General features: G+C 67.1%; 1 protein-coding gene across 2 annotated transcripts; it reads right to left on the reverse strand.

Moving 5' to 3' along the window:
• Window positions 1-940: 940 nt before the first annotated feature.
• UNC13D (unc-13 homolog D) lies at window positions 941-13,882 on the reverse strand. 2 transcript variants are annotated; one of them, XM_045836094.1, is made up of 32 exons: window positions 13,695-13,882; window positions 12,893-12,928; window positions 12,593-12,700; window positions 12,408-12,467; window positions 12,253-12,319; window positions 11,827-12,007; window positions 11,364-11,408; window positions 11,159-11,227; window positions 10,864-10,933; window positions 10,616-10,720; window positions 10,433-10,525; window positions 10,251-10,354; window positions 9,022-9,139; window positions 8,770-8,894; window positions 8,587-8,677; window positions 8,450-8,506; window positions 8,269-8,366; window positions 8,104-8,155; window positions 7,887-8,020; window positions 7,659-7,779; window positions 7,138-7,281; window positions 6,849-6,947; window positions 6,540-6,746; window positions 6,330-6,398; window positions 5,642-5,721; window positions 4,355-4,460; window positions 4,200-4,271; window positions 3,614-3,697; window positions 3,395-3,515; window positions 3,066-3,189; window positions 2,432-2,628; window positions 941-1,770 (listed from the first exon to the last, which is right to left on the reverse strand). In XM_045836094.1, the coding sequence occupies exons 1-32, from the start codon at window positions 13,809-13,811 to the stop codon at window positions 1,649-1,651; spliced, it is 3,276 nt and encodes a 1,091-aa protein (XP_045692050.1). In that variant the 5' UTR covers window positions 13,812-13,882; the 3' UTR covers window positions 941-1,648. The 2 variants fall into 2 exon arrangements, with proteins under 2 accessions (XP_045692050.1, XP_045692051.1); XM_045836095.1 differs by lacking the exon at window positions 13,695-13,882 and adding an exon at window positions 13,056-13,428.
• Between the last annotated feature and the right edge of the window lie 171 nt (window positions 13,883-14,053).

The raw sequence follows: 14,053 nt of genomic DNA on the forward strand, positions 1-14,053 counted from the left end.
CTCAGCTGGGCCGTCCCAGCCCAGGCTCCGGCCCCCCCGGGCTGGGCACTCTGCCCCCACCCAAGAAACAGCGTGTGCCCTGCCCCCTGAGGTGTGGCTAGGTGGCCGCAGAGGCCCAGGGGCTCCCCAGGCTCCAGTACTTGTCCGAGCCAGGCCCACTGCGGCTGACGTTGGGACCGTGAGCCCTGGACAGAGACCCCTGGCCCACCGCGCTCCCCTTGTGGGCCCAACGGACAGCTGCCGCTGGTTTGTCTGCTATTTTCCAGAGGACAGCAGGACCCCTAGTGGTTCTCAGAGGAACAGACCGTGCCTTCTCGTGAACACAGGGAAAGGTGGGCCCCAGAGGAGCTGGCCTGCCTGTGCCTTGCCCCCTGCCCCCTGGGGGCAGAGGGTCCCCGGCTCTCAGCCACCTCTTCCCTCCCCCTGCTCTCGGCCGGCCTGCTGTTAGGTGGGTGTGCGGGAACACAGCTGTGGGCTGCCCTCTGGTGGGGGTCTCTGAGGTCCCAAGCTGCACGGGGCCGTGGAGATAATCCAGAGCCCCCACACGTTGCGCTCGTGCGGGTTCCGAGAGGGGAGGTGACTACGCTGTGGGTGGAAGGGCACCTGGGTCTCAGGCTGTGATGGACAGCACACAGGCCTCCGCCCCGCCCCTCCAGGCAGGCTGCTCACTCACGGTGCTGCCCCCGGAGTCCCAGGCCCGTGTAGGGCAGCAGCCACAGGAACAGGTGGGCCGGGCATGGTTTCGTTCAAAGCCCTGGGTCCACGCACCAGGGACCCCAACTGCACCGGCACCTGCTTGTGCGTGCGTGACCCCCACACCACTCTAACATGGGAGAAGGGTGGGCCCGAGTGGGGCGGTCCAAGGAGTCTCTGGGGCTGGGGACGGGTTGCAGGACCTGACCTGAGCCCCACTATAAGCCAACAGTGTGCTCACTGAGAGGACAGTGCTTTGGGACTTTTATTTTTGCCAAGAAAGTTTCTAGGTGGCAGGTGCTGGCTCCAGGAGATGTTCTCAGGCAACAGGGTGAGCCAAGCTGTCCTTCCTGCTGCTGTCTTCAGGCCAGCCCACGGCCTGCCAGCTCTCACCTAGCAGAGCCCGATGGCCCCGGCTGGCTCTGGGGTTCCCAGCCTGGGTGCTGGCAGCCCCCTCAGGACAGGCCCCGGGCTCCCCTCTTTATGGTTCTCCTCGCCCCCAGGGCAGCTGTAGCCTCATCTTTGTCCGACTTCCCACCCCTCCCCCAGGAGGGGCTCTGTGCTCACAGCCCGGCCCCACCCTGTGGCTGGGGTAGGTGCTCGGGGCACAGACGGCCGAAACCGGCTTTGCCAGAGCAGCTTTTCCCGGGGCCGAGCAGGGGCGGGAGATGCAGGTGGAGGCCTTCCCCACCCCCCGTGCTGGGGTTTGGCAGGGAATGCTGAGGCCAAGGCTGAAGGCAGGGCGGAGGGAGTATAAATATGGAAATAGTGTCCCCATCACCATAAATATGCAAATGGCATTCCCACGCCCTGGGGGCCTTGCCCCTGGGGCAAGGGGTCCCACACTTGGCAGGGCCCTAACGAGTGTCAGGCCAGGCTGGAAGGCTGTGCTGTGGTGGGGACAACCCAGACGTCCCAGGAAAGCCTGTCCCCACCAGGGACCCAACCTCCACTGCTATCGCCCTAGCCGCGGGGCATGCTGGGAGGCCTGCTTGGCGCGCTGCCGCCGCAGCTTCACAAACACCTGGGCCTCGCGATCACCCTTCCGGCTCTCCAGCAGCTGCAGGATCGGGTCCCCTGAGAAAAGAGGCGTTTGGGGGTCAGGTTCCGGGGCAGGGGCGGGGCCTGGGTAGCGCAGGGACAGCACTGCCCGCCTGCAGCCAACCTGGAAACCAGTGACGGACCCACATCAGCTACGCTCACGGGACGGGACAGCCTGACGCACGAGCCTGGAGACCCGCCCCGCCCCGGCACGAGGGCGCTGGCCCCGGCACGAGGGCCCAGTCAAAGCGCAAGAGGCTGAGAGGTGCCTCTGGTGGCAGCTCTTCCTTTTAGTACGAGAACCTGAGGCCGGCTAGCTAGCCTCTTTGTGCCTCAGTTCACTCATCTGTAAAACAGCAATGATAGTATCTGTCTGATGGGGCAGTTAATACGTGTCAGGTGCGTAGAACTGGCCCGTAAGTGGACACACGAGGGACCTGCTCCTGCTGCCAAGAGCGGCCCCCCTCCCGGGGTGACTGTGGCGACCTCACCCCCGCAGAGAAGGCCACACTCCACTTGGCCCGGCTGGAAGGACACTGGGCTCCTGACGAGACCCAGCACCAGCCACTGCTGGCTCCACCGGCCTCCGCCCCTGGGGGGGTGGTCCTTCTGGCCCCGCCCTCCCCTCTCTGGGGGCCTGTCTGAGCCTTCACAGCCTGCCCTTCCCCCGCACCCCCAGCGCGAGGCTCAGGCCTACCGTTGGGTGTGGGGAAGGTGAGGGGCAGGCGGGTCTGAGGCGCCTCCCCGGGCTCCTCCGCCCCGCCCAGGCCGCACACCGAGCGCAGTGGCAGGAAGGCCTCCCCCTCCAGGTCATCGGCGCCCAGGGTGTCGTGGTCCAGCACCGTGAGCAGGAGGCACGCCCCGTCCTTCTGGCACGGCTCAGCGGGCACCAGGCTGGGTGGGGGACAGTTGGGCTCAGCTGCCCGCGCCCCACACTGCCACTGCACGCCACCCCCCCCACACGGGCTCACCCCCTGGTCCCTTGGGCTGGGCCGGGGGAAGGATGCCCAGAGGGGCGGCTGGGGCAGGATTACAAAGTGTGGGCCGCATGGCATGACGCCCGGTCTCCGAGCTGGTGCTTTAAACCAGGGGGCCCAGTGTCCCCAGGCCCGCCTGTCCCTGGAACAGAAGACTTCGCCTGGAAGTCACATGTGGGAGTCTTCTCCCAACCGTCCAGCCTCGGGACCTGTGCTGGCAACCCCTTGTCCCAAGTTCCCCTTCCTGGGACCTCAGTGCGGTCCTTTCCGGAAGCCCCTTTGCCCCAGCGGGGAGGAGCAGGCCTGAGGTGGCCCCGGCCTGGGGACACGCAGCAAGCGTGGGGACCCACTCACAATTCAAAGGTCTCATCAAACAGCGGGTGAAGGTCCTTCTTGTGCTTTTGGGTCTCCCGGGGAGCCAGCTCAGGGAACTCGTGCCTGGGCTCCAAGGTCAGCTGGACAAAGGGGTCGCTGGAGCCTGGCAAGTGGCCCAGGGAGGAAACCATGACCAAAGACACCCCGGCGCTTCCACCAGCCTCGACTCCCTGCTGCTGGGGCCCGCTCGGCAGCACCGCCCCCTCCTGGTAGTCCGGAGGAAATGCACCCGGTGCTCCTGCTGGGCCGGCAGAGCCACCGGGGACGCGAGAGCAGGGCGGAGTGGCCCGTGGGCAGTCTGCACTCACCGTTGGAGTCCAGGGGCAGCAGGCTGGAAGCGCTGAGCAGCTCCACACGCAGCTTCTGCTCGGAGGCGTGGTAGGAGGCTTTGAGCGTGACCGCCCCGAGCTCCTCCGTGGTGGTTTCAGCCTAGGGCGTGGGGCGCAGGGGTAGCGTCAGCGGGGGCGGGGCTCGCGGGGCGGGGCTCGCGGGGCGGGGCGGGGCGGGCCGTGGGCGGGACGCCTCACCTGCTGCTGGAGGCGGCTGCAGAAGTACTTCTGGATGAGCTCGCGGGTGGAGGCCCCCTGCAGCTCCAGGTCCCTCTGCAGGGCCTGCAAACGGGGCCAGAAGAGAAGTCACGGAAACTGTCACACTCAGTCACAGCCCGGCGCTGCGCCCGGAGTTCCGGTGCCCCCACACAGTCCCACAGCAACCCCGCCATGCTGAGAGCCTCGAGTTTCACACTTGGGTCATTGCTCTGCTGCTGCCTCAACATTTCAGGGAATTTTTTAAAAGATTTTGTTTATTTGGAGAGAGGAGAAGGGAGGGAGAGAAACATCAGTGTGTGGTTGCCTCTCCCACGCCCCCTACTGGGGACCTGGCCTGCAACCCAGGCTTGTGCCCTGACTGGGAATCAGTGACCAGAGACCTTTTGGTTCACGCTGGCGCTCAGCCCACTGAGCCACACCAGCCGGGGTCATTTGAAAGAATTTTTGAAAGAGAGGCCCGCAGTGTCATTTGGTGCTGGGTTCTGTAATTATGCAGCGGGTCCTAGACGCAGGTGACCGCAGGAAGACAGGTCCCTCCCACCCGGAACAGAGCAAAGGGCCCTACCTTGAAGGTGGCCGTGTGCAGGGCCTCAGGCGGCAGGCCACAGCCCTCTGCGTAGAAGCAGATCTCCAGGTTCTAGAGGGCGAGCAGACGGCCATTGGTGCCGACCCCGAGAGCCCTCCCACCAGGGTTAGTACCGCTGTCACCGATGTCGTTACCTGCAGGGCGATCTTCAGCCTTCTAGAGGCCGGCGGGCAGCTCCGCTGGGAGGAGGCCGCCTCCGCCAGCACCGTGAGCGTGTGGGTCCAGAGCAGGGTCAAAAGGCTGAGGTGAGGTGCCGGACACAGGACAGGAAGGTGGAAGAGGAGTAAATAGAGATGTTTTTGAGAAAGGGCTGGCCTCCTGGGACCCAGGCTCCTCCCCACCCCCGCTCACTTCCCAGGGGGGTCTGGGGCCTAGGGAAGCCAGGCAGCGGAGGGGGGTGGGAGGGAGGGCTGGCCTCCTGAGGAAGGACGGAGAGGGAGGAGAGGGCAGGTCCTAGCTAACGCCGCGCCCAACCCAGGGCACCAGCCTTGTCAGGATGCGCAAACCCCACCAGACAAGGTGCGGGGGAGGCTGGGCCCCCAGGGACAGGGTCATGAGCCCAGGCGGCAGCGGTCCACATGAATGGGATTTCAGCACATTGCATGGATAAGCATCCCCTATCTGTCGGGAGTGAAGAAACGGCGACCGAGGCGCAGGCCTACTAACTACCTGAAATGACTGAAATTTGACACATCAGCGTGGGGTCAGGCCATTAGGGACAAAAAATGTGTAATTAGGAATGAGGGAGCCCTGGTGGGTGGCCCAGTTAGAGCAGCATCTCAATACACCAGGGCTGCAGGCTCAGGCCCCGGTCAGGGCACATACAAGAGTCAACCAATGGCCCTGGCTGGTGCGGCTCAGTGGACTGAGCGCCGGCCTGTGAACCAAAGGGTCACAGTTTGATTCCCAGATCAGGGCACATGCCTGGGTTGCAGGCCAGGTCCCCAGTAGGGGGCACAAGAGAGGCAACCACACATGGATGTTTCCCTCTCTCTTTCTCCCTCCCTTCCCCTCTGTCTAAAATAAATAAAGTCTTAAAAAAATAAAAAGAGTCAACCAATGAATGCGTAAGTGGAACATCAAATTGATGTTTCTGTCTTTCTCCTTTCCTCCCTCTCTCTCAAATCAATGAAAAGAGAGAGAGAGCAACCCTGACTAGAAGTTCCCCTGAATCACGGGAGGGAGAGGAACACCAGCTGCCTGCAAGGTTAGGAGGGCAGAGCTGCAGCCTGCGGGGCCCGGAGACGGCCCGGGACTAAGGGACAAGGGACGGCCAGGGAGTGAGCTCCCTGTCCCTGGCGCGAGCACTTGAGCAGAGGCTGCTGGCATCCTCCACCACGAAAGGATGGGGAGGCGGAGAAAGAAGGGCGGGCGGGAGAGAGACGAGGCATCGGGTATGCGGGCAGGCGGCTGCCGCAGACCTGTTGAAGTTCTCTTGCACCAGGTTGGTGTTCAGGTAGCAGAGCTCCACCTCCAGGAACTTCATCAGGGGCAGGATGGCCTGGGGAGAGGGGCAGGCAGCACGTCCAGCTCTGGCCCGCTCCGGTCCCACCCCGGTCCCCGTGCCCAGCCCGGGGAGGAAACAGGGCCAGGAGCTTTTGTGTGCGGCGTTTGGAACTTCTGCAGGAAGGCAGGGACTTTTGTCACGGTGTCCACCGACACACACATCCCTCGTACCGACATCATTGCCTGGGACAAAGTGGGTGCCTAAACAGTGGGTGAGCTAGTGAGTCACCCCCCAGACCATCGGTCCCTGATGACAGGTGAGGAGGCTGAGGACCGCTGGGTCGTAGGAACAGGGCGGCTGTGCTGGCAGGCAGCTGAGAAGGGTGCGCGCCCAGGTCTGTTTGGGGAGCACAGTCCAAACCCTGCCCCCCTGCAGCCCCCACACTACCCGTCCACACTGGGAGAGTCCGTGGAATGTCCCAGCCCCGCCCCCTTAGCGTCCAAGGAGCAAGCGGAGGCCCAAGAGGGGACATTCCTTGCCCGAGTCTGGAGGGCTCATCTCTGGCACCCCATGACCTTCGGCCTCCTGCTCACCCAGAGCCCCTTTGGCAATCCCAGGCCTACAAAGCTGGCAAAGGTCAGCGAGCAGGGAGAGCCACTCACATCCTCCGGCAGGACAGACTCCCTGACGCCCACCAGGTTCCGGATGTGCTTCGCGATGCCCACCTCCAGCTGGGGACACAGAACAGCAGAGGGGAGGCCAGGGCCTGATTCAGGTTCAGGAAGCGGTGGGACCGGACATCGTCGGCCCGCGTCCTGCCGGGCGGGGGGGCTGCAGGCCGAGGAGCGGTGGGGCAAGGCCAGACAAAGTACCTGCTCGGCCAGCGTGTGGACGCCGGTGCGGATCTCGTGGCCCAGCCCCGCCAGGGCACCTTGCAGCTGGGTGTGCAGCGTGTTCTGCAGCTGCCCCTGCTCCAGCACGGCCCCCACCCGCTGCTCCAGGGCCTCCCACGCCAGCTGGGTAGGGAGCTTGCCGATCACCAGCCGCAGCTGCTCCATGTCATTCACCACCACGCACAGCTGGGGACAGGCACAGGCAGAGGGATGCAGAGCTTCCCGAATCATGGCGGGCGGAGCCGTCTCCACCCCACTCCAGCCCCAGCCCTCAGCTCGGGCCCTTACCATGTTGGCTGCCTGGCCCTGATCCTTCTGGCCCGCAGCGAGCTCACGAGCCCGGGCCTTTATCAGGCTGCAGTACACCAGGGCCAGCCGACAGGTGTCCTGGGTGGGGAGGGGATGGTCACTGGGGGAGTACCCTGGGGGCGGGGGGCAGCCGGGGAAGGCCCGGAAGACTCGAAGGGTTTAGGATGTAGGCCTTCGGAAACTGCTAGGGTGAGAGCGTGGGAGAGACAGGGCGGGTGGCAGTGAGGCTGTCCTAGCAGGTGGGGAAGGACACGGGAAGACGCTGCACCTCCACGAACTTGACAGTGATCATGAAGGCTTCCTCTGGGTCGGGCCAGTCCAGCTGCCGGGCAGTGTGGCTGATCTGGGCAAAGCAGGTGGACAGATCCACTGCCGATGTGCTGTGCTTGGTCAGCTCACCCAGGGGCACCAGCTGGGAGACGGGGCAGCACTCAGGAAGGAGGCCGGGGCTTGCCCAAGCCATGCCCCTGCCTCCCTCCGGCCTCCCGAAAGCATTCAGAGCTTCTACCGCCTGCAGGCGCAGAGCTGGGGTGGGGCGGGGGGCTGCAGGGGGACAAGCAAGGCCCTGCCCAGACTCCCCACAGGGCAAGGATCAGTCTGCAAGGGGAAGCCACAGTTAACTCCGAGGGTACCGAGAGGCAGCGTTTGGCACAAACCTGGTCTGAAAGCACCCTTTAATGCCAGCTACCCGCTTCTGCACATCTGGAAGTCCCAGCAGCGCCCCAAACCCTATTAAGGCTGGGACCACGCCCCGCGCCATACCCTGCCCCGCCCAGCCTCCACCCCAACCTGGTCCATCTGCACCGCGCGTTGCACCCGTGCCAGGGCGACGTTGTACGTCTTCTGCAGCCAGGAGGGGATGGCCGGCTGGAACCAGCGGTGGAAGCCATCCAGGGCCAGGACTCCGTCCCTGAGGAAAGCCGGGACTCAGCCTGGTGAAGGCCGGGGCCAGCGCGGGTTGCGGGCCCTCCTCCACCCTCCTGTCCCCTCCGTGCCCGCAGCCCGCCCACTGCCCACCTCTCCGAGGGAGCCGGCCCCAGCTGGCAGAGCTCCTTGAGGCTGATGTAGAGCTGGAACAGACTCTCGCCCACCTCTAGGGACACGGGGCTGCTCACCGCCACTGCCGTGTGGTCCTGCACCCGCTTGGCCACCTGCCAGGGGACAGAGGGCGTGGTGGGCGGGGCTCCAGAGCCAGGGAGGAGGGCAAGGCCTGGAGGCGGGGCGAGAGACTCACCAGCCACTGCAGCTCCAGGAAGGCCATGGAGAAGAGGTCGATCTTAAGAGTGCTGGAGGAGAGGCGGCGGCGGGCGGGTGTCAGGACCTGGGGGCACACACCGGGGACCCCCTGGTCCTGTTCCGAGCCCCCGCCCACTCCCTCCCGGCCCAGCCACCTGCTCACTTGTGGAAGATCTTGTTCCACGTGCGCTGGCACTGGTGCAGGTCGCCCGCGATGTCCTGTACCAGGCTCAGCAGGGCCTTGCCCGCCTCCAGCATGCCCTGGCCGGGGCAGACAGAGGCGCGCTGAGCGGGGCTGGGAGAAGCAGACACCCCACCCTCCTCCACCGGGCCTAGCCCCTCACCTGCACCATGGGCTGGTGGTGCTGCTGCTTCAGGTGGAACCACTCGACGGTGCCAGTCTGTGGGCAGAGAGGCAGTGAGCGGGGAGGGCTGCTGGGCCCAGACCGTGCCCTCTGCAGCCCCAGGGTGGGCACCCTACCCGCAACGCCTCGGCCACCAGGCGGGGCAGGGGGGCGCTGTCGGGGCACAGCTCTCCAAAGGCCTTCATCTTGCACATCTGTATCAGGACCCTGGGGGGACAGAGAGCCTGCTGCCCTGTCCCCGCCGCTCACCCCTGCGGGGGCCCCAGCTGCGCCCGTGTCCCCGGCCCCACCCCACCGACCTGAGGAGAGACTGCAGCCGGGCCGGGGAGTCGGAGACGGAGAGGGGGAAGATGCTGCGGAACCTCCGGATGAGGGAGAGGCCGTAGGCCAGCAGGGAGCTGAAGGAGGCGGCCAGCTCCTCCCGCTGCAAGCCCAGGAAGATGCCGTGAGGCAGGGGCTGCTGATGGGGCCCAGACGGCTGCTCCCGCTCTCGGGGCCCTGCCTGCCCAGCACCCCTCGCCCCACCCCCATTCCCGCCGGCCCCAGTCCACCTGTTCTGCCTTCAGCCGGCCCTGGATCCACTGGTACTCGATGCTGGTGATGGGGTGCAGCAGGCAGCTGCTGGGGAACTCCAGGCTCTGGTAGAGACGGCTGTAGGCCAGCCACTGCCTGCGGCAGACGGAAGCCCTCAGCCTGGCCAGGTCAGGCCCCTCCATTCCCGCTGCCCGCCCTGCCTCAGGGGAGGGGGGGAGGGGCAGTGCTTCCCCCTGCCCCGAAGCCTCCTGGGGATCCCCACTGACCCCTGGGGGCTGAAGGGAACCCATAGGACCTTTTTTTGTTCTTATAGTGCTTTTCAAACATGTAAATTAATCGCCCGTCTCCTCAATTAGGATATTTGTGATTCGAAAATTCAGGCTTTCTTGCTTCTTTTGAAAAATCAGAGTTGGAGGCTTGAGCCTTGGTGCTCATGTGGCAGGGCGTGGGGCCGGAGCCCCCCTGGGGCAGGCCAGGGGGGCGTTGCCGAGGTGACGATGGCCTGAGACCAGGCTCTCAGGGGAGGACGCAGGAGGGTGGGGGATGAGCACCACCAGGGACAGGCCTCGGTCCCGTCCCTGCTGGGGGACGGCGGCCACCTGCACGACAGGCGTGGGACCGGCAGGCAAACGGGGCCCTTGCCATGGCTGCCTGTTCCAGTCTCCAGCCTCACCTGCACCCTCACCTGCAGCCCCACCGCCCACCGTCCCAGAGCGCCCTCCTCCCACCCCCCCTCAAATGCCATGTGGGCCTCAGCCCTCCTGACTCCTCCGGTGCACTGCAGGGTTGGGGAGCCCACTGGTGCCCCGGCCAGGCCTCCTCACAATCTGCTGTGGCCCTGGGGACGCCCCGGCACACCCCCACAGGTTCCGGAAGCTCAGCGCTCAGCATCGCTGACGGGAGGCGATGGCGTGGGGCAGCAGGGCCGGGGGCTGGGGCAGGGGTGGCAAACTCAGACGCCCGGAGGGACCCAGGCGAGGTCAGGGAGTGACGTGGGCCTGACGGCCACCGTGACGGCCTGGGGAGGACAGGCTGCTCTGCTCTGACCACCGGCAGCGCAGCAAGATGGCAGCCCTGTGCCGCTGGCACTCGTGTGTTTTATGGGGAGCTGCGGGGGAAACGTCCAGATTTCCACAAGTTGGCAATGGACCCAAAACAGAAAGTGCACTGCTTGGGCCGAACAGAAACCTCTCGGGGTTGGACTTGCGGCCAGTGGGGAGCGGGCAGGAGGGAGGGGCGCACTCACGCCATGGACTGGTGGAAGTCAGACAGGTCCTTCTGTGTGGCGTGGAGGAACAGGATGGTGGCGGCCTGAGGGCTCAGCGACCCGTCCCAGGACGTGCTGCCCGCCTGAGGGGACAGGCAGAGGGAGGGGTGTCAGGGCTGGAGGGCAGATCTCAGCCCTGCCCAGCCCCGGGCGGGCGGTACCTGGTGCTGGGTGACCTCGTGGGACACGAGCTGCTGCAGCAGGTGGAGGTGCACCGTGTAGCTGGGCTGGGAGCGGCTGGCGGCGGTGGCTCTCTGCGGTGGGTTCAGGGCGGCCGTGAGCAGAGCGGCCCGTCCAGCCCAGCTGGGCCCCTGGGTGGCTCCTGGCCCCGGCCCCAGACCTACCCGCTTGTGAATGAACTGGAACTGCAGGTGGCACTGGCCGCGGTCCGGGTAGGTCTCGGTGCACGGCTCCAGAGGGTACCACTGGTCCTCCCGGCAGCGCAGGTCCTGGCGGGCCAGGCGGTGGGCGATGCCCGTGCCCGTGAGCGGCGGCGGGGAGGCGATGGCAGGCAGGCCTGGAGCCCCTCCCCCGAGCCCCTCCCAAACCTGCTTCTGCCTCTCCCCTGGGCCTCTTTCCCCACCCCACTCACCTGTAGCCTCAGAACCACATTCCCCAGGAAGTCATCCTGGCCCTTATCCTTCCGAGCCTCCTTGAAGATCCTGTCCCAGGCAGGGTGCGTGAGGAGGGGGAAGGGCCGAGAACCTGAAGGGCCCCGGGGTGGTAGCAGCCCCCGCCACCCACGGCCAAGGGGGCCAGGACGAAGCCCGCCGCCCAGCAGCTGGTGCGCATGCGTGTGTGTGTGTGTGTGTGCGTGTGTGTGTGCGCATGTGTGTGGGGGGCAGAGGGAGCCCCCACACCTTCTCCAGGAGCCCCTCGGCACTCACCTTCGCAGCCCATGCAGGTCTGTGAGCTCCCCGAGCTTCTGCCGGACGGACTCCACCGTGTCCAGGTCCCTGGTGGGGCGGAGATTTGAGCCGGAGGCCGGCCGGGAGGGCGTCCTGGGAGTCCCTGGCCCCTTGGGCGGGAGACCCCGACACCCTCCCTGTCCCCTCTGCCTTCCCCGCCCCCGCCGCTGGGCGTGCTCCTCACCACATGTCCAGGTGGAAGCTCGAGTTGCTTAGGTCCTCAAACTCCCTGCAGGGAGCAGAGGGCGCGGGTGAGGGCCTCGGAGGGCAGGCCACGTGGGCCAGGCCACAGCCGCCCCCGCGGCCCGGGCCTGTCTCCGAAGCCGCTGTCCCCAGCGGGCTCGCCCACTGTGGAGCCTTAGCCCTGCCCAGCCGCATCCCCCTGCTTTAAGGGAAGGCTCCGGGCCGCCCCCTAGGTGAACCCAACCCGCTGACCCTCCGCACCCGCCAGCTCCTGGAGCACCGGTGCCACCGCGCAGGCCCCTCTGGCTCCCCTGTCCCTCGGGAGCGGGCCCCTCCTCGGGTCAGGCCAGGCCCCCTCCCTCCTGTCCCCACCCAGGCCAGGAGTTCCTGCTGATGTCCCTGGCTGGGGGACCCCTGCCCCGGGGAGTAGCCCGGGACAGGGCGGGGCTGGGGCGGGGACGTACAGGATGAAGGTCTCGTCCCAGACGGGGTTGAGCGTCTGGGTGATGACCTGGGTCCGGTGGGTCTGCTCCTCGGGGATGGTGTGCCTCACCACGGCCTTCTGCGGCCGCCGCGGCCCCGAGCTGTCCCCCTGCCCACCTGCCCCCTGCTCGATGCCCAGCAGGCAGTAGGGGTCACTGAACCCTGGGGAGGACGAGAGGACAAGGCCACCAGGGCGTTAGCTGGGCTCCTTGGGGGGAGGCTCCCTCATCACCCACCCCCCACCCCAAGGGCAGCGCCCCTCCCCCGCCCCATAGACTCCAAGGGCACGGAGCCATTAGCAGGCTGGGGCCGGGCAGACCTGGGGGGGCATTTGGGAGAGCGGGGCTCCCACCCAGAGCTCTGGGACAGCCGTTGAGGGGGAGGAAGACCCCGCCCTGCCTGCTCACCGCTGACATCCTTGCCCAGAATGCCCTTGGCCTGTTTCACCGTGGCCTTCAGACAGAACGTTGGCTTCTGGAGGGAGAGAGGCGCGGGCACCTGAGTCCCAGAGGGCGCTTCCCAGCCCCCGCCCTCCCCCAGGGTGGCTCTGGGCCGGCGCTACCTCGAGCTCCTGGACCCGCTGTAGCGTCCGCTGGTGCTCCTCGGGCTCCGCGTGGAAGGCCTGGTGGGGGGGCAGGAGTGTGGGAGACTGGGGGCGCGGGTCTGGGAGTGTGGCCGGCCGGGAAGGAGGACCCCAGGGTGCGGGTTGCAGCGGCAGGGAGGGGGCGGCGTGGGGGCTGGGCTCACCTCCTGCAGGTACCGCAGCAGCTCCGAGGCCTCCGTCACGTGGGTGGGCTCGGGCTTACCCAGGCGGTGCAGGACGGTGTAGAGAGCTTCCTCGTAGAGCAGGGCCCGCTGAGACACGGCAGGGTCAGCTCGGGGCCCGCATCCACCCCCCACGAGGTCTGAGGCCCGCCAGCCCCCCGGGCACCAGCGCCGCACGCCCAGCGCAGGGACAGAGCGCCCACACAGGCAGGGTCGGGGAGAGGGCTCTGGCTGGCAGCTGCGGCCAGCACCCCTCCGCGCCCCCAGCACCCCGATTCTTACCTCCTCGGGAGAGAAGTGGTGGGACGGAGGCGTGATCTGGGGAGCAAGGTGAAAAGACAGAGTGTCCAGGCAGCCCAGGCCGGCCTGGACCGCAGGGACGGCCCTGCGCAGCGCAGGCCCGGGGCCGCCAGCCCCCCCCCCGCCGCCTCCCTGTGACGCACACCTGTTCCTGGGGCAGGCCGCCCCGGGCTCCGGCCCCCAGGTCGCCTTCCTCGGCCCCCGGGTCGCCTTCCCCGGCCCCGGGCCTGCTCTGGCTGAGGTCCATGGGCGCCCAGCTACCCCGGCAGCGTGAGCGCTCCGCACGGGGGGCCCCCACCTCCTTTCCTTCCCCAGAGGAAACAGCACTGCTTATCGGGCGGCCACGCTCGCTCACACCCCAGCGGCGGAAGTGAGGCCCAGCGGCGGAGGTGGGAGGCCGGGGGTCACGTCAGGCAGGCCCAGGGGTATCTCCACTCGTCCCCAAGCAGTCCGGCCCCACCCCCCAAGCAGTCTGGTCCCAGCCGGGACCCCCCCACCCTCCGTCTGATGGAGCCGGTGCCTTTGGCCCTGGAGCAGCGTGGTGGGGCAGGGGTCAGCTCCACCAGGGAGAAGGGGGGGCCCGGGGCCCGGATCTGAGGCCCAAGGGTGGCCCAGAGAACACGCAGACCCTGTTGTGCTGACCCAGAAGGCTCTGCCCAGGGGACAGGGGAGGCGGGGGAGGGGACCACACCTTCAGCCCCAGCCCGAGAGAGGTGGCGCCTGCATGCCAAGACCACAGAGCCCCACCCCGGCCGGCGCTTCTCCTCCATGAGGTCACTCCTACCTCCTGGGCTGCTGGGGGCAGGGGCTCTTGTGCGTCTCGGACCCTGCGGCGCCTTATCTTGATGGCTTGGCGCAAGAGGGGAGGGCGCCGCTGGGAGTGGGACAGGAGTGTCGCCATGGTGGCCAGCTCTGCCCTTCCCCTCTGCGGTGCCCGCTGCCTGCCGCTGGGTGAAGATAGTGTAGCCACAGGATTATGCAAAGCGTCCAGGGGAGGGGCGAAGGGGGGCGGGTGGGGAGAGGGACAGGCCAGGGTTTCACCACCCCAGAGGCCCAGCAGGCCCCTGTGCCTCCCTAACCCCCCCCCCCCCGCCACTGGCCGGGCGGGGATCCCGGGAGGGGCTCTCCCTGGCTGGAGGTGGA

The sequence above is a fragment of the Phyllostomus hastatus genome, unplaced genomic scaffold (genome assembly GCF_019186645.2).
Source record: "Phyllostomus hastatus isolate PE091 unplaced genomic scaffold, TTU_PhHast_1.1 phas_contig_210, whole genome shotgun sequence".
NCBI classification, from domain to species: domain Eukaryota; kingdom Metazoa; phylum Chordata; class Mammalia; order Chiroptera; family Phyllostomidae; genus Phyllostomus; species Phyllostomus hastatus.